The sequence below is a fragment of the Sander vitreus genome, chromosome 1 (assembly GCF_031162955.1).
Source record: "Sander vitreus isolate 19-12246 chromosome 1, sanVit1, whole genome shotgun sequence".
NCBI classification, from domain to species: domain Eukaryota; kingdom Metazoa; phylum Chordata; class Actinopteri; order Perciformes; family Percidae; genus Sander; species Sander vitreus.
In genome coordinates this window covers 22,420,111-22,439,573 of record NC_135855.1, presented here as the reverse complement: position 1 = coordinate 22,439,573, position 19,463 = coordinate 22,420,111, and the positions used below count along the sequence as shown (strand labels likewise).

At 38.9% G+C, this 19,463-nt stretch overlaps 1 protein-coding gene across 1 annotated transcript in view; it reads left to right on the top strand.

Annotated features, from left to right (window-relative positions):
- galnt18b (UDP-N-acetyl-alpha-D-galactosamine:polypeptide N-acetylgalactosaminyltransferase 18b) overlaps positions 1 to 15,681 on the top strand; it is a 98,498-nt gene extending 82,817 nt beyond the window's left edge. Inside the window, exons 8-11 of the mRNA XM_078248347.1 lie at positions 2,084 to 2,221; positions 6,775 to 6,870; positions 10,196 to 10,360; positions 14,998 to 15,681. Coding sequence (XP_078104473.1) covers positions 2,084 to 2,221; positions 6,775 to 6,870; positions 10,196 to 10,360; positions 14,998 to 15,144 — 546 coding nt within the window. The 3' untranslated portion in view covers positions 15,145 to 15,681. The remainder of the gene's footprint in view (positions 1 to 2,083; positions 2,222 to 6,774; positions 6,871 to 10,195; positions 10,361 to 14,997) is intronic.
- The last annotated feature ends 3,782 nt before the right edge of the window (positions 15,682 to 19,463 follow it).

Here is a 19,463-nt window from a genome sequence, read left to right as displayed (position 1 = left end):
TCAGGACCCTGACACCTTCAGAAGCCTCAAAATGAAATGATCTCTTGTTACTTACAAAATGGCCTGATTCAGTAAAATGGTCTAAATAGAGACATTTAGAAATTTGATACATAGGACGACAATAACATTTTAAAACATGTATTAAAGAAACTCTGGATGAAGCAAAATAATTAATTATACAGAAAGAAAAAATGAAGTGAACAAAAAAATGAGATGTACATAATTAATTTTATTCAATTTTGTATTTTTTCAGCAGAAATGCAATCAGTTCATTCTTTTGAATCTCTTTTATTCGGATTGAACGGATTGAATAATGAGATCTGCAGTGTTGACAACAACTTATAAAGTACGAAATGCCTCCCAGTTTGCAGAATCACATGAATCTAACTGACAAAACATATATGCTGCAAGCTGCCTTTTTCTTTTATGGTTGTATTTGTGATGATTTTCAATTGATCTTAACCTGGATTCAGCAAATTAAAGTAAATAACCGCACTACATCGTCTTATGTTAAATGCAGCATCCCTCAAAGGCTAAGTCAAATGTTTGCTCACTGAAGCTTTTTTTCTTCTCCTGCATAATCTGTTTAAATATGTAAATCCACGTTATGAATAGATGAACATCTGCAGGCAATTCATTCAGTCAATAATGAGGCGTTTAACAGAGTCTGTACTCAAGAAGCATAAAATTTAGCCCCAGCTTTAGCCCCTGAATTAACTACACAGCAATATAGTCATTGTTAATTTTACCTCTGAGAGTGTAAAAATCAACACTGTGTCAGTGTTCATATGAAGTCCATTTGAGTTCACTTTTTGATGTTTTTGAGTACCAGAAAGCCATGTCTGCAACATCTGCACCCACTTAAGCTTTTGATTCAAGAGAGGCATCAGTGACATTACATAATATACAGCGGGCAACATAGGGCAGTAACTACTAATATCACACTCTGGAAATACAGCCTTTAAATTCCTACATAAAGAGATATTTTGAAATTTAAACCCAGCTCTGTGTCATGGCAGTGTGGGCAGTGTGTTTAGATGAACTGGCTTCCCTCCGTAGCGCCAGTGCATGGAGCTCGTTTTCATTCGGCAGATCTCTGCAGACCTCCACTGCTCTGGCGCCACGGAGTGAAGCCAAACATTGTTCATTTAAACACTCTCCCACACAAAGATGACAAAGAGCTGGTTTAAAATCGGCGAAGTATCCATTTAAGTAAAAGTACATTAGCAGCTTAATATACATAAGGTATCAAGAGTAAAAGTACTCATTCTGCATAAAATGTGCCCCTATGACTGACACTTTATATTATTATGTATGGCGTTATTACTTGATTGTTTTGGTGCAGCATGAAGCATTTTACTGTTGTAGCTGCTAGAGGTGGAGCTAGTTTATCTACTTTAGATACAGTATGTTTGGTTTGGTCCAGTACTTAGGGTTCAGACACCTCCAAAGGGGTTGTGAAATGATCAATGGGAGAGAGAAAAAGAGAAAACAAAGTTCTGATACACATCTGTAATTTTTATTTGTGAAATATTGGATCATTTGATTCTTTGGGCCTCAAAGAGTTATGTAAATGAAACCATGTGAGAATGTTAGAGGCAAAAAACACTGCTTTAATCTTAACAATGTATTGTATTCTGTAAATGTATAAGCATGTTTTTTATGTAAAATGTTAATCTGAAAAAAGTAAAGTAAAAAGTACATTTGCCTCTGAAATGCAGTGAAGTAGAAGTATTAAGTAGCATAAACCTCAAAATAGCCTACCCTTACAATTTAAGTGCAGTGCTTGAGTAAATGTACTCTAATACTTTCTATCACCGGTAACATGAGACTGGCCCTGAGTTTGACTGTGATGTAGCAGCTGGAATGGAACAGTTGGTTTCAGGAAAAAAAAACCTGCAGAAGCCATTCATTATCTGATTTGCTTTTCCACTAGCTGTGGTTAATCGATGTTGTGCTGATGATGTGCATCTGTGTGCTTCTCTCTCCTCCTCTCTCTCTCTCTCTCTCTCTCTCTCTCTCTCTCTGTCTCTGTCTGTCTGTCTGTGTGTGTCTTTATGTGTGGCTGTTTGCTTCAACCCAGGACCCAGGGATTGATATTGGCGATATCTCTGAGAGGAAGGCTCTGAGGAAGAGGCTGCAGTGTAAAACTTTCCGATGGTACCTGGTCAACATCTACCCTGAGATGAGGATGTACAGCGACACCATCGCATATGGAGTGGTAAGCCGCCTCCCTATTCATCCCAAATGCAATCCAGCCTCTGCAAAAGCCAAAACAAGTCTAAACCGTGCCTGAGCAAATCATTTTAATCCCTTGTGTTGGGATGTGGATGGCTGCCGTCAGGAGCACAAACAGTTCACAAAGAAGAGGTTTGCTGCAGCAACTTTGACTCTTTCCTACTCACTTCAGAAGTTACAGAAAAATAATTTCCTAGATTAATGTGAGTAAATTAGATACATATATAGATCAGTTGAAGCTTACTTTAAATATAGATGTAGTATTTCCCACTTGAGGGCTTTGTAGCAGAATTTTATTAGTGAGAGAAGCCAGAAAAAGTGACAGCCAACAGGGCTGGCAGTGTTCTCTATTTGCCCATTCCGAGTTGTTCTCAAACAGCTTTATTTCCACGGTCCTCCCACCTCACATCACTGTGTTGCACCCTAATACACAGTGACACACATACCGCTTTATGTTGTATGGAGGATGTTTTTATTACAATCTGACAAATGGTGGAAGGATATATTGAGGAAATAGGCCGACCTCATTACATTCATTCATTACATTAATTTCTCCGAGTTACTTGACCTCATTATTCTGTATTTGTGACATGCATTTGATGGGCTAGTTAGTTGTGGTGGTTTGAGGGGTCGTCACATGCCGTGCCACTTGCACGGATACAAAAATATTTTTTGTTGGCAAAAACATTGTTGACATTTCTAAAGAATGTGTTTGAGGTTTAAATTCATTTCTCCTTCACCCTCCTCCTCCTGATCTAAAAATGTGGGTGAAAGGAGATGCAGGCAGGGGCGGATCTACAGGGGGGTAAGGGGGGGCAGCTGACCGCAGATTAAGAGACAGGGACAGAGGCAGGGAGTGATCAGGAGGAGGCAGATGAAGATGACAGGGAGGAAGAGGCCTGCAGTTACCCCTGGACCATATGGTATGTTTATATTCTCCTTCCATATAATTTGCAGTATAGTAGCATAACATGTCATATCACTCAGTGAAATGACATGTTTTCAGTTTTTGGCTATTTCCATTCTGTTGTATATGTTATAGGGTATTATGTAAAAATGTACATATATACATGGATACAGGATACAGGATATTACGTTTCATTCAGACATACAGTATGTCACAATTACAGAACCTAAAGATGCTCTAAATGCCATTTCACTCTAAGCTAATGTTGTCCCCACAGGTGTCACTGTTGGATATTTACTATTTTCCACTGAGTTGTTGCTGCCTGTGGATTTACTCATTATCAGATAGAAGTAGACATCTTCTATCTCCTGAGCCAATGTGGAGCTGAGTCATCTCCTAGCTGCGTTCTTCTGATCTGACATCTTTACCTAATTCACTCCCCACGCAAACCACCATCCCTCGAGCTCCCTGCAGTGCAGTTTGTATCTCACAATCAGGCAGACCTTTGTCATGATGCACATGAATAACTTTCTGGGCCTCAAAGTCTAAGTCATGTTCATCAAGCGTAACGCTTCTGATTTACATTTTTACAAAGCAAAATAAAAATGTAAGAGAATTCAGTGAATGATTCAGGTTTTAGATGTTTCAGCTCACTCAGGCTTGTTCTGTAGTTTTCTGTAAATATCCTTTAATATTTATATTCTCTTTTTGTGAATCTCAGAGAATATGCTGGGCTGATGCTGGTACATTGCTGTAGAATCTACAGCAATATCTACAGTGTAAATCACTGTGGGATAGAAAGATCTTTCTCCGTTCTCTTCTTTGGTTTATAACGCCTGTCCCAACTCTCACAACCATGTGGATACATTCTCATATCAACAGCGAGCACCGCAGAAGGCAATGATTAATGTTTAAATAACAGTTTTGTCTGTAGAGGAAATATGTAGTGCAGAGTTGAAGAGAGCAGGTGGTAGATGCAGCTTCCTCACTCTCACTGTGTTTTGGCAGTAGATGATTTTATCTGTGGACTGGACACCACACAGAAATTATTAACATTATTCATAGTCCATGTTCACAAAATGTAATTAACCTCACCAAACAGCTATTTTTCCTTCATCAGGAAGGTGTCTACGGTTGTTTTCAGTTTCCTTATAAAATATACAGTCTATTATATATATATATATATATTTTAAATTATATATATATTCGATATTTCTTGAAGCTGCACTTTCATATGGGTCTTTGTAGTTTTGCTTATTTAAATGTAATGTACTTGCACTTACTACTTGTTGTCTGAAGTTTGCACTTTTCAGGGTTGAAAGCACTTAATTGGATAAAAGCGTCAGCTAAATGACATGTAATGTAATTAATCATTCATGTGACTTAAAGATTACCATCAAAACTTAGCATACAAGACAGTATTGTCATTTTTGTGATTGCAAAACACTATATTTACTCTTGTAACAGAAATTTACAAGACAAATATAAATGACCATGAATACAAAATATATAATATAACAGCAAATATATATATATATATGTTTTTTTTTATTTTTATTTTTATTTTTTTATCTTAACCCATCAATTGGTAAAACGCTGAATATCCATTTTTTAAATCAAAGCAAAAAATCTCTTAGAATTTATGGATAACTGGGTCATTTCAAAGTCTATCTTACAGCCCCTGAAAACTTCAAATATTTCTTCTGAAATCTTAAAACATTATATATTTATGAATCAATAAGCAGCAAGAAAAGTAAAATGCTTTAGGTATTATTTAGTAAGAGTTTAAGAATCAAAAACCCAGTGTGGGTGTGGCTATCATGTGAAATAACCCAAACTGTTACAACTTTATCTCAAAATAGTGTGTTTATGTAGGACCTCAACATTTACAGTAAGGGACCGTTTGGTATTTATGGAATGGACCACCGGAGGAAAATAGGGGAGGGTCATGTCTTTTTATTCTTTGTTGAGGGGAGGGTCACCCAATATTTTTTAGTCTGTGGGGGGGTTCACCCAACTTTTGTATTCATGAAAACAGCAACATTTCAAAGTGGCTTGTTTGGTGCATATTTTTTCATGTAGCTTTTAGTCTCGGCCCTCCTTCGCTACCAGATGGGTCTGACCCATGAGTTTGCTGGGGGGGCAGGGGGAGCTGCCCCCCTGGTGGCTGAAACGGGTAATTGCATTGTTTAAAAAATGTGTGGAATAATTACGTCTGGCATGACCAGATATTTTATAAATATCTTAAATAACACAAAACTACTACTGCTTTAGTAAAAAAATATTACCTGGCTGACGATGGGAGCAGCAGGACGCAAAAAAACAAAAATTACTGTTGCACTAGTCTGGACATCTTGCCGTGCCAACCTTGCAATAAAGGTTTCCTAAATGCCATGTATATAATAATATAATATAATATAATTTGATGTCATCTTACTAATTGATTGCGGGTTTTGTGTAGATTTGGATTTTTTTATGTTTATTCCACTTTGTTTAAACGGCGAAGTGGAGAAGCCTCGTTCACCTGTTTGGAGCTGGCTGGTGAATGTGACGCTCGTATAGGCCTTGCTGGATACACCGTGACCCTTTTTGTGGATCTACTGATCGCTGTGGATTACTTTTTTTTTTTCGTGTCATTGGATTACGGCAAAATACTGATCTTTTTTCTCAACGTGTCTTAACGTTTTATGGTGTGACTGCGCTTGGTTTCTGCGTTTGGAGAGGCATCTCAACAGAGTGTAGGTCCAACACTGATTGTTCAGTTACATTTTAGTTGAATTTAAGTGTCGGGGCATTCCGCCACGTCTCTCTATTGCGTTCCAAGACAGCTGTGCCGCAATTGGATTTCATAAGGGCGAATTGTTAAATTATTTGTAATGTAATTTAAAATCTGCTTTAAAAATAAACATATATGTTTTGGAATATAATGGTCAGCTTCGGCAGTTGACCATAAAGGTGGCCCCTGAAATAAATAACGGTCGCTAAGAAGCTGATTCAAAAAATAGGTTTTCAGGGCTTTCAACACATCTAAAATGTCTAATCAAAAAATCCTGTTTTGAGAGCAAATATAGTCTATCAAACACAGAATCCTTTGAAAGAGGTCCACCTTTTGTTTGATAAAGTGTACAGGAGAAGAGTTGAGCAACATGTTTTAATTGTGATGGACTTGAATTTAAGCTCACACTGGTCTGCACCTTGCTAGGTGTGCATTCTCAAAGTTAGAAAGCATTATTCATAGTAGCATAAATACTCACAGAATAGAATAGGATGCCTTATTGCTCCTGCACATTGTACAACATTTGCTGTGCTGCTCCTGAAACGGTACATTAACATTACACATGCATGCATGCTCACACACATACATAAATGCACCTGCCATAAAGATATATAATATTAATGATAACAAAAGATGTAATAAAAGAAGTGGCATACCAGGGTCACAGAGTATCAACACACCTGCTTATGACTAATATCTGGGTTAGTTTGTGCATGCAAATACTGTATTACTGATTTTACCCCCACACAATTCATATATTTTGTTTAATTGTGTGTGTGTGTGTGTGTGTGTGTGTGTGTGTGTGTGTGTGTGTGTGTGTGTGTGTGTGTGTGTGTTTTTCTTTGTCTACCAGCTGAAAAACTCTCTGAAGAATGATCTGTGTCTGGACCAGGGGCCCGACAATGACAATGTCCCCATCCTGTATCTCTGTCACGGGATGACACCTCAGGTTAGAGCCCTCTATCTCCGCACCACTGTTTCATGCAGCGTGCAGCGTAAAGCCAGATTTAATATATCACCTCTATATTTTATTTCCATCTTGGGTTTTTCTTACTCAAAAGAACCTGTTCTATCTTGAAGAAAATAACTTTCCCTTTGCTTTCAGATTGGATCAAACTCAGTAGCTTTACCTCATAAAACAGGATCAGGTTTTCTATTTTGCCCTTTACAGAAACACTCCTCGATGTTTTTAGATACATAATAAACTGTTCCCCAATTTTTCACACCTCTGAAATTAGGGCTGACATGTCCTAACTGAGTCCAGCTCAGAATAAAATGCCACAGTGTAACACAGTGTAAAGTCCTTTTTTTGATTAAGATAACTTGTACTTGAACATTTGTCTCTGTCTCTTTCTTCACTTTAATGTCAATGGTTTACTTCCTTACACACAGCCTGATAGACCTCTGGTTTCTTCAACCACTTGCTTCTGTTTTTCATCTGTCAATGTCTTTAAAACCGTATCTGTGGACTACTTGTTCAGGTCATATTTCAGCCCAAATAATAGTGAGTTTAAGTGTCTTCAAATGTTAGCATAGTTTGATTATCATTTACTTTCTCCAGCCTCTTCCAGCTCCTATTGATTCCTCGATCCTATAATGTCTGAGAAGATTGTTTTCAGAGATTATTTAACCTTGCCGTGACAGTTGTAAACCTGTCTTATAAAGTGAGGCTTGATGTTACAAGGCTAAGCTCACCCGGGCTGGTTGAATAAAGGAACACAGCTACTAAAGGCTAGCCTCCTGTTCCCTGCGTGTTGCGCTTAACATGAAAATGGGACTAAACTGGCCTGGATGAGTGTATACTTTACTAGCTAAGAGGGGTTGTGCTGTGTTAAACTGACTCACCCAGCTGTGTTAGTTCACGTCTGAAGATGGTTACTGGCATCACCCTCTCCAGCCGTCCGGAGGCCGCCGCTCAGCATCCTCTTTCCAGCGCCCTCTCCTTCGTCGTCACTGGGCCAGCCCCCCTGCTGTCTTTGTTGTAGTTCAGGTTTTAAAAGGTGTATTTACAAAGTTGTGTTGTGGGAAAAGGAGAATAGTCTTTTAGCATCTTTGTCTTCAATAGTGTTCTTCATGTGGTAGCGTGTGGTTTGCAGCCGTCAGCCTGCCTCGTCCTGCTTCTTTTCTGAATGAATCTCCTGAATGAATCTCATCACTCCCACCTGCCAGTGGGCTGGGTTAAATCAGATCAACAACACCACACCCCTCATGTGTATACGTCAGTCCTGACCCCCTCATCAGGCTAACTACACACTAAAACACAGACTAAAACATACGACTTCTCACATTCTATTCTATCTATTGGACGTTTCGCACTCATTACGCCTTATATTGATATTTGCACTACAGTGCAAATGAATACTGATTAAGGAGAAATCTGTATAATCTTGTGTAATCTTAATAATAATTTTCCCTTAAAAACTTCTACAGCCCTTTCTGAGACCTAGATAACTTTAAAACGTGCTCATTATAAATCTCTTATATGCTATAAATCTCTCATAAATCCAGGCATTTCAAACAAAGGATTGCAGTAGCACCAGGGTTCCTACAGTAATCAGATTAGGCATCTCCTCTGCAAGACAAATCTAGTTTGCTCTATTTTAATGTTTCAGTTTTACATCCTTGAGAGGATTTAGACCCTGGATTGCCTCTATAATGACACGTTTACATAGCAAATGTTTGCTGTAGTCAGTCAAAATGTCGCTGAGTTGCTTTGGGAGAGCTAGACTTTGCATCTGAGGTGCTGCAGTAAATGCAGTACATCAACATGCTAAAAGAAAAGTGCACAGCCACTCATGAAAGGAAAGGGTATTACAAAGCTAACAATCCAACACGTGACTGACTTTACAAGAGCATGTTGTCAGCAAACATGGAGTACAGCGCTTCAGCTTAAGCAGTAACAAAACATACTGACTTAAGCACAGCAACAATAGAAAGCACAGCCACGTACGGCCCTGGCAGTCTGCACTGCTCCAAAAATGAGCAGCACAAAAAATTCACACTCGTCAGACTGTTTAACGTCTGGTGTGAAGGAGGCAGGAGGCTGTTTGGGCAATATGAGACAAATAAGAGTAGATTAAAAGAAGCATCGGGGTAACGGTTAAAACAAGCTGCAGAATAAGCAAAAATGGCCCTGAATTTTTTGTTTAAAAGAAAGAAAATATCTCTGACTGCTAATGAAGGTGCTGATGAAATGTATAGACTTTTACAGACAGAGTCACTGTTTACAGTAATTGTTTGCTCTGATATGGATCTAACTCCCCTGTTCTCTTGTTACGCATCTTTGTCATTTGTTGCCTCCCTTCCATTTAGTTTTTGTTCATTTGTTTGTTTTAAGCTGCTAGTAGCAGGTGTACATAGATCCTTTACTTAAGCAAAAGTACTAAAATAAACTACACACTGTATGTCAAATATAAAAATATAAAGAACTCTGCATCAGTCAAGGCACCGCCACTGCTGAATTATTATATATGAAATATTAGATTAATACTTTGATGTGCATTTTACTGTTGTTGCTGGTCAAGGTGGAGCTAATTTTAACAATGTTAAATAGTATAGTGTGATACTTGAGTCCAACCAACCAAGGGGTTGGGCCCAAATAAATCTGAGGGGTCAGTAGAAAATGAATAGGGGAAACAAAGCTTTAAGAACATGAGCCAAACCAGTTGGAAGCTATCTTTAACAATGCATTGTTTTCATAAGCTTATAATATATATGTTATGGGAAGTATGTAAAATAAATGATAGCTGAATTGTACTTAAGTACAGCACTGGAGTAAATTCACATACTCTGAGCACCGCTCTGTCTGTCTGTAAATGCAATCCGCAATTTCCCTCTCTCTTTTTACTTTCTCTCACTCTCTCTGTCTCATGCTTATACCACTATGCCTTTTTCTCTTTGAGTACAGAGCATTCTTCTCCTGCTTTATTCCTGCAAATGATTTTCAGTTTTTGTCAGCTGAATATGAGCAAAAAGGCTGCTGTGAAAAAGGCTATCAGAGGGGGTAACATTATTTGGGTTTTCTCCCCATTCCTGAATTAATAATGAGCTTCTTTTGTGTGCCTTGCCTTGTCTTTCTTTGTCCTCCATTCATAGCTGTATAAATATACATATTTAGTGTATGTAAATGTCTCTTTCATACGCAAAGACTGCATAGTTTATTACCTGTATAGTCATATACAGATCCAGAGGGACTTTTATCTAAATGCCAACCACAGCTGTCTGAACCTATATTACAGCACTATGCACTTTGTTTTATGTGTTGTTTCTTGCAGAATGTTTACTACACCAGTACTCAGCAGCTCCACATTGGGCTCCTTAGTCCCACCGTTGATGACGACGACAACAAGTGCCTGGTCGACGTGAATAGCAGGCCGCGCCTCATCGAGTGCAGCTATGCCGCAGCCAAACGCATGAAGCTCCACTGGCTCTTCACTCAGGTGACGACCCATGAACACAGCCGCCACACATCTTCAGAAAGCACAACATTATATTTTCAGTTTCTATTCAGCCTCATTAAGGTATTTTGTTGAATGTGACAGGAGAAACCAAATGTGGTAGCTTTTAACCATGCCAATGGTTTAATTTACTGTTTGACTCAGTTCATTTAGATGAGTCTTGAAACTTAATGATTGTCTTTCTTCATTAGCTGTGCTTGCAAACTTTGTTTTAACAGAACAAGCAGCCACCTGCTCAACATGGCCCATGACAGTGGGTGGAATGGATTTACTGTATGCTTTGATTTGGGCTCAAAAGACCTCATATTGTTGTGTGCCATGCTGTGAGTCCATTGTTAATTATAGATTTTGTTCCTCTTTGTTCCCTTTCAGCCAAATATGTATAAAATCTCAAATGTGCTTCATATTAGACACACAGAGTACAATAGTTCAGTGCTGGACTGCTGCTATAGGTGTATCTATTTGGTTTTACAAAGCAATTGACACAAAGTGAGAAAAGGTTTTATGTGCTTAAGCTCATATGTCACATATTCTCACACAGAAGTTTAAGTGGTTACTTTAGTTACCTTTTGTATAATTTAGTAAGCAGGATGGGGACATATCAGCAAGGTTGGAGAGTATCAAGTCTCTGAAATACGGCATCAATTATTGACACAGTTTTGACTGCACACATGCAAAGTGTCAAGCTCAGACTGAAATAGATTTGCCTTGAGGCAGCCATAGCAACTTTGGAGAACAGTGCACTAGTAATCATTTAGAATAAATATCTAATTGCGATTATTTTGACTGATATTGCAATGAGTCACTATATTGGAGGGAATGATAATTTTTGCATCATTATTCTCATTTTCATTGACTTAACTCTGTAGAATACGATTTGTGGGCCGGGACATCTCTGCAGCACCACGCTACTTATTCAGAATGGTGCTTTTAAACATATTTTGCCTTGAACAAGTATTGCGCCTCCTGCGATTTGGATATTGCAGTCCATATTGTGATTTTGTTTTTGTTTTATCTTAATTCAAATGTTGCAGAAAACCTGATTTACAAAAGATTAATTTAATCTCATCCACTGTAAAGACCTCCTTTATCCACGAAGGAGTGATGTTGATAAGCCTTGATTTGGGAAAGAAATGAAATACATGCTTGCATGTAAAGATTCTTCATGTGTTGGTGCTGATTAGAAAAGCAAGCACAAGTTTGGTGGGTGGGGGACTGTATGGTTTGTTCTGCTTGTGTGTTTTGTGGATATGTGTGGGTGATGCTTTTTTATTTTTCTGTAACAAATACCGATTGTTCTGTAGGCCTATAAAGCATAGTAGAATATAAATAATGAAAACCATAGACCCTAGCACCCTAAACAAAATAACAACCTTCCCACATGCTACATGCTCACTGTTAACATATACATTCATTAGCCAACTCCTGGAGGCTGATTTTATAAGCAGCATGAAGATGCTATACAGAGAACTTGCAGCTGTACAGGTTGTAAGTCAACTTACAAAACTAACTAATGTTAACTGCTCTTAGCAGCTGCTACCAAAGCTTCTTTGTCTAAAACATGATATATCAGGAAAAGAACCTATGCTCTAAATGAAATAATCTTTGAAGTGCCTTTTGGATTCTGCAGTCATTCTGTATTTGAAATATATTGTAGCATAAGACTATTAGATGATACTTGGTTTTGTCTAGTATTATATATACTATAGTTTATTAGCATACAAAACATTAGCTGCTGTGGGTCACTCAGTCCGTAACACCATCCATGAAGGAGTGTCCTGGTCAGGCTAAAAACTAACATTTTACAAAAAAAATATTTTACATTAAAGGACCACGCCAACTTATTGGGACTTTAGCTTATTCACCGTAACCCCCAGAGTTAGATAAGTCCACACATACCCTTCTCATCTCCGTGTGCGTTGTAGCTCTTTCCGACGGCTCCACCGGTAGCTTAGCCTAGCACGGATCCTGAAGGTGATCGGTTCCAACTAGCTTACTGCTCTGAATAAGTGACAAAATAACACCAACATGTTCCTATTTACATGTTGTGATTTGTATAGTCACAGTGTGTACAAATAACAAGGTCACATGAGACACAGACATCTTCTAACCGTATACAAACTGGGAACTATAGTCTCAGAAAAGCGAAGTATTTCTACTCTGTCCGGTGCTTCTCAGGTGCAAGCATATCACTCCGCCCAAGTAGGCGAAGTAGCAGTGCTTCGCCTTTCTGAGAATATAGTTCCCAGTTTATGTACGGTTAGAAGATGTCTGTGTCTCATGTGGCCTTGTTATTTGTACACCGTGTGACCATACAAATCACAACATGTAAATAGGAACATGTTGGCGTTATTTTGTCACTTATTCAGAGCAGTAGGCTAGTTGGAACCAATTATCTTCAGGATCCGTGCTAGGCTAAGCTACCGGTGGAGCCGTCGGAAAGAGCTACAACGCGCACGGAGATGAGAAGGGTATGTGTGGACTTATCTAACTCTGGGGGTTACGGTGAATAAGCTAAAGTCCCAATAAGTTGGCGTGTTCCTTTAACAACAACAGTAATAACTAAAACACAAGGAGGTATGCTGGGGTCCAAGTATGCATCAACCAAGAGTATGAGGCTGTTTCTGAATCGGGCTTAAACAGGTGGTTTTTGGTGTTTCTTTATAAGCCCTAAGGCTCAGGGGCTCTCCTGCAGTGCACACTGCCAGGATCTGATCCAGCCTTGAAAAACTTGGCCATGGAGCTTGTGTCTGCCTCAAAATGTCTAAATTGTTTTTTTTGGTGTGTGACAGTGTTGAGTACTACTCAATGCTCAACATTTTACACCTAAAAGACAGAAATAAAAATAAACACAATATGTTCTGTTTCATGTTATCTTACATAATGATTGAGCTTGAAGGTTCATTGTTGACCCTGCAAACAGCAGCTTCACAAAATAATGGTAATGTTGTTACCAACTTGTGGCCTTCCTCTGCAAATGGAGATGATCAGTTGTCATGGAGATGGTTAAAGTACTATCACATCATATAATATAATACTTTTTTTAATATCTGCAGTTAGCAACTCATCTGAAAGCTGGTGTAACCTAGAGTGAGAATTTGAAACCAATGTGGCTTTATGTAGCTGATACTCTTAAAGGAACACGCCAACTTATTGGGACTTAGATAAGTCCATACCCTTCTCATCTCCATGCGTGTTGTAACTCTGTCTGACGCCCCCACCACTAGCCTAGCTTAGCCCAGATCCTGGAGGTAACCGGCTCCATCTAGCCTACTGCTCCCAATAAGTGACAAAATAACGCCAACATTTTCCTATTTACATGTTGTGATTTGTATAGTCACAGTGTGTACAAATAAAAAGGTCACATGAGATACAGCCATCTTCTAACCGTATACATACTGGGAACTATATTCTCAGAAGGCGAAGCACTGCTACTTCTGCTACTTGGGCCGAGTGATTTGCTCGCAGCACAGGTAAGCCCTGTGGTGAGGAGCAAAGAGTTCGCCTGGAGTTCACTCAGTTCCCAGTATGTATACGGTTAGAAGATGGCTGTGTCTCATGTGACCTTGTTATTTGTACACGCTGTAACTATACAAATCACAACATGTAAATAGGAAAATGTTGGTGTTATTTTGTCACTTATTGGGAGCAGTAGGCTAGATGGAGCCGGTTACCTCCAGGATCTGGGCTAAGCGAGGCTAGCGGTGGGTGCATCAGACAAAGTTGCCACGCACGGAGATGAGAAGGGTATGTATGGACTTATCTAACTCTGGGGGATACGGTGAATAAGCTAAAGTCCCAATAAGTCGGCATGTTCCTTTAAGTTTACAAAAAGCCTTGATTGCCCCATTTACTGCTTTTATGGGCTGGCTCAGGACACTACTATATAGTGGTCCATAAATGCCCACTTTTAGCAGTTATTACCAATCTGTTATCTATAAAATAAAATGTCTCTTGGATCACATACAAGCCAAACTGATAATAGTATTGACAAGAGTATTTTCCTTGCAGCTTTCTCCACACTGTATTGACTGTTGAAGGCCTCCTCTTCAGTCACTTGCCCTGATCTGCCCTGACACTGTAATGAGAAAAAACAGCTGGAGTATTTTAGAAGTGCCTGTGCTCACTCTGTTCAGCTCTGGCAACAGCTGTCTTATTAAAGTTTGTAAATTGTTGGACTAGAATTTCTTTTTGCACTAAAGATTTTGCTAATCCTGCAGGCAGATTTCTCACCTGCCAATACATTAAATGATTGATTTAAACAACGTTGTAATGGCTCTGAAACTACAAGATTTTTGTGTCTTTCATGCCTTTTTTTATTTCTCTTCCACCTCGATACCAGGTGTTTTTGTCTGTATTGTCTTTGTTTCTTTTTTTTTCTGTTTATTCTTACAAAATCTTGGCCCTTGCTTGGAAGAACGCTAATGACTACACTGGCAATTGCAATGTTGTTTTTGCCTTGAAACCATGTTGATGCTATCTGGTGGGACCCAACGAGGATGGTAGTGTGATTCAACCAAAACACTTCGGGCGATTCAGCAGCACACATCCGTATCCATTCACAACAGTGTGGGTTTAAAGGAGACAATTTTCACCAGCCTCCTTTTTTATCTTTTCAGGGAGGATCCATTCAGAACAGGAAATCAAAGAGATGCCTAGAGCTTGTAGCAAGCAGCGACAATGAGTTTGGCTACCAACTGGCTCTGCAGAAATGCACTGGACAAAAATGGTTCATCACAAACGTGATGTTTAGCAGCACCTTATGATTGACTGCTGAAGGTAACACTGGAGTGAATAGATGGAGTTGTTTCTTTTGTGTGCACGCGTGTGAAAGGATAAGAAGCAGGAGTCCGACAGAAGAGCGGTGCATGGTTGAACACCATCATTTTGAGCACCACGATGTCCTCTGGTTAGCTCAAGTCGACATCACATCGTAAATGTTAAACATTTTATTTTGCTTACACGATCAGCCACAGTTGGCGGATATTTTGCAGATTTGACAAGGTAGTATATTTAGTATATTTTGTGGTAAATACAGTACAGTCAGATTTTCGTTGACTTAAAAGATGTAATGGGTCCAATATGTTTTTGTACTTTGTTCATAATTGCTACTGTGTAGCAAGCTTTCCGAAACCTGTCCCTGCTGTAATTACTTTATTTTAGTTTCTCAGGTTTGTAGGTTTATTATACTGTACAGTTGTGGGGAAACGTTGGAATAAATCTAAAAAATTATAGATTATTTTCTAAATGTAAATATTTTGATTATTTGTAATATATAACAGTAAAATAACTGATGTAAACTATTGAGTGCATGTGCTTTTTTTTCTTTTGTTGTGGCATATTTTGTGATTCAAATCTTTAATCAAGGGTCGCCCTATCATTTAATTCAAAAGTACTTGAATCTGCTATCAATGCCAAATAGATTTTTGGTGAGTGCAGTGGCCCTGAGAGTTCAATGCACTGCCACTAAAGAAAACACGTGCAAATAGACAAAACACAAGCAAATGTGCAAAACCTTTTCACCAGTTTGACAACACATAATACAGCATAACAAAATGCAGTGCAAAGTCAGAAAACGCAACCAAATACAGAAATGCTACAAATTGCAGAGAACTAAACAGAACTGAGTTATAAAACAAGTTTCCAGGGGACATTCAAAAATGATGAACATACCCATGCACACGAGTCGTGGTTTGTAGCTGATAGTTACTTGTGACTTATATGTGTCTCCGCGTGTAAACATGCCGTAGCATGACAGGCTTTATTAGCCTGAACACTATGTACACCATAGATATTTGCTGTGCAATATTCTGTGTTGAACTCTCAGGGCCACCATACATTTGGCCTTTAAAGGGGAACTTTTTTTTAACAACACAGACTGATCTACATGCACACACAGCATTTAGAAATGACTGAGTCATGGAAGTGATGCCCTCAGTTTGTAATGACAAATACAGGGACAGGAGTTGAGAAACGGGCTGATTTCTGCTCTGACTGTTGTGTGCACCTGGGGAGGAGACGAGTGGCACAGCCTGTTTTCAACATGCCAGTCCTCATTACCATCCAAATTCAAGCAGAGCTCTGCAAACCATGGCATTAAATAAACATGGAAACCCACTTTCATCAAAAGGACCTCCCTCACTGACACGTCTTAATATATGCAATGTGAGCGCCTCTGCATGCTCAAACCTTTGAATGAAAGCAATTCAACAAAACAGTATTCCCATGCATATTACTGACATCCTCTTTTAGTTGACCACTCATCCTGTTTGCCTGCTGGTACTCGTTCCAAACATTAGCTTTCAGCTTTAAAATGACTGTAGATAGGGAATCTGTGTGTGTACATTTGTTTAATATTCAATTATCATACATACATGTATTACCCTTGTTGATTTACCACATCATCTTGTGCCAGAAAATGATTTGAAATATTGATATATTTTAAGGTTGGCACGAAGTACACTGCCGAGATTATATTCCCTGTAATATGGAGTAAAATATACATCCAACTGTATCAGAGTGATGGAACAGTCTCTGTGTGAACATTAGTCACGTACAATATCTCAGAAAAATGCTGGCCTGATTTGGATGAAGCCGGGGTGATAATATGTATGTTATGTCTTCCCTTTTGAGATCTAGCATTAGCAAAATTACAGTCATTTGCTTTGATATGAGAATTAAAGACTGACAGGCACATCTTTTGTCTGAACATTTTATTCATATGAGCAATTTGTAATGATGTATTTTTGTGTGCTTTATTTTTAAATGTTAAATGTAGTTTTGAAATCCAACACAAAATCCATCTGACAATTAAAACTAAATCTACTGCCAGACATAGGGTGGCTCCTTTTCATGACATAACTATTGTTGAAGGACATATAGGCTAGGTCAAATAAAACTATTTACATGGCAATTTATTTCTAGGTCCCTCCTAAAGGCAAATTGGTTACACCCTTATTCCCTGTACTTCTCTACTCGTACCTACCAGTAGGTACTTATTATGTATTTCTTTTTTTGGGGCATTTTTAGGCCTTTATTTCTGACAGGACAGCTTAGAAATGGGAGAGAGAGGGGGAATGACATGCAGCAAAGGGCCACAGGTCAGAACCGAACCTGCGGCCGCTGCATTGAGGACTAAGCCTCTATATATGGGCGTGCGCTTTAACAGGTGAGCTACCCAGGCACCCACTCAGTAGGTATTTCAATGGTACTCTGTATGTACACAATGTAATTTACAGGCTGTAATTTAAAGCTTGACCGTAGCTCACATAGTATGGATGGCATTAAAGTCCAGTTAGTGAGCTTTAGCAATAGTTGGTTAAGAAGATTGATACCATTCTTATAAATGTACGTAGTCAGCAGTTGGTCAGCTTAGCTTAGCACAAATTTATTTACATATTGCGGTGAGCACTCCGCCGCTGCTTGGTGTTTTCAGCGTTACTTCCGGTTTGGGAGTTCCAGGTGTACTCATTGAAGTCATTGCTGTATGGTGATGCCAAATGCTTTGGCTTCAGAACAGACAGCAGATTCAGGAAGTGAGATATTCTCTCCTTAGTATGCAGATTATATTGAAATCACGCTCTCCTCTCCCCTTTCCCCTCACACCTCTACCCTCCACATCAAAATGGTGACAGATTTGAAACTGAAAACCTCTGTCGCTAAACAAAACATGAAGAGTGAGGTGAAGAATAAAACAGAAGATTGTCATCGAAATACACATCAGAATGCAAAAAAACAAGTGTTTTTTTTTTTTTTTATGCCTGTGTTTTATTTTTCCAACTTTTGTCTTTTGTGTTTCAATACTAATGTTTCCAACTTGTTTGTTACGGTAGCTTCATATTTAGCGTACCGATATGGGAGTGGTATAGATCTTGTCTAACTCTCGACAAAAATCAAATACACGTATTTCTCAAAATGTTCAATTATTCCTAAAATAAAATCGACGTCGCCCCCCACCTCTCTCGCTCTCTCTCGCTCTCTTTCTCCCTCTCCCCCCTGTGTTTCTGTTTCTCTCTCTACCTCTATAATTCATATTTTTGTCTCTTGTGGGAAAAAAAGTTCTGAGAGGCAACTTATCATGTTTTGTCATTATTTTTTGCTCCTGACACAGAGACATAAAACATTGAGGAATATATTCCTGGCAGAAGTCTTGGTATGATCAGGGGAATCAGTTGAAATGTGAATACCATATGGCAAAAGAAAGCAGCTTGTCAGACGTGAGAATATCTGAACGCCCCTCAGGATCCGGCAGAGAGGAGGTTTTCTCTGTTCCCTCTCCTGCAGGTGAGCCACAGGTAGCTGAGGAAATAGTCAGTACCTGCAGGGCGTATGGGACAACACACAGAAACAAAACGTGGGAATAGTCCATGCAGCTATTCTTCTCAGTTGAAATTAAACATAAACCCTGCCAAAGATTAAATGACTCTTCATTTACAATCTAGAGAAAGACAACAGTGTTAGAAGCAAGAGGCTTTAAGCAAAAAACTTTAAAAGATTTAAAAGAACAATGCGTGTGAGTGTGAAAAAAGCCAAAATGCTTCACATGTGGATAAATCACTGTTAATTGTTTTCTGTGCCAGTGAATTTGACTTGTAACTGCGTTGCTATGGCTACAAGTTTGTATCTGCATATTCTCAGATATCCCCAGGCATCGAACCATAGGTGAGCACATTAGCTGAAAAGACCTGACAGGATGTAATTGCCCGCAGATGCAGATGTAACTCTAATCTTTGCCCTTTTTATGTCACGCTTGAATGCTTTGACCTATGCAAATGAACAAGCTGACAAATCTATTTGTTTTTGTGCATATCTGTCCGTGCTGTATGTGAGGTGAAAGAGTGTAATGGTGGATAAGGGATTTGCTGTAGTGGAAATGAAGCTAATGGGGAGGCCTGAAGTCATAATGAAAAGGTTGAAAGTGAGGGGTAAATCATCTCTAATCTCACCCAGGCAGACCTGTTCCAGTACAGGAGATTTCTTACAGTTCTGCAAGTAAACCGGTTACTGGTATTAATAATATAGTGTAAAACATTCCCAGAATATAATTTCAAACACACACATACAATTACTATTAAATACTTTCAAT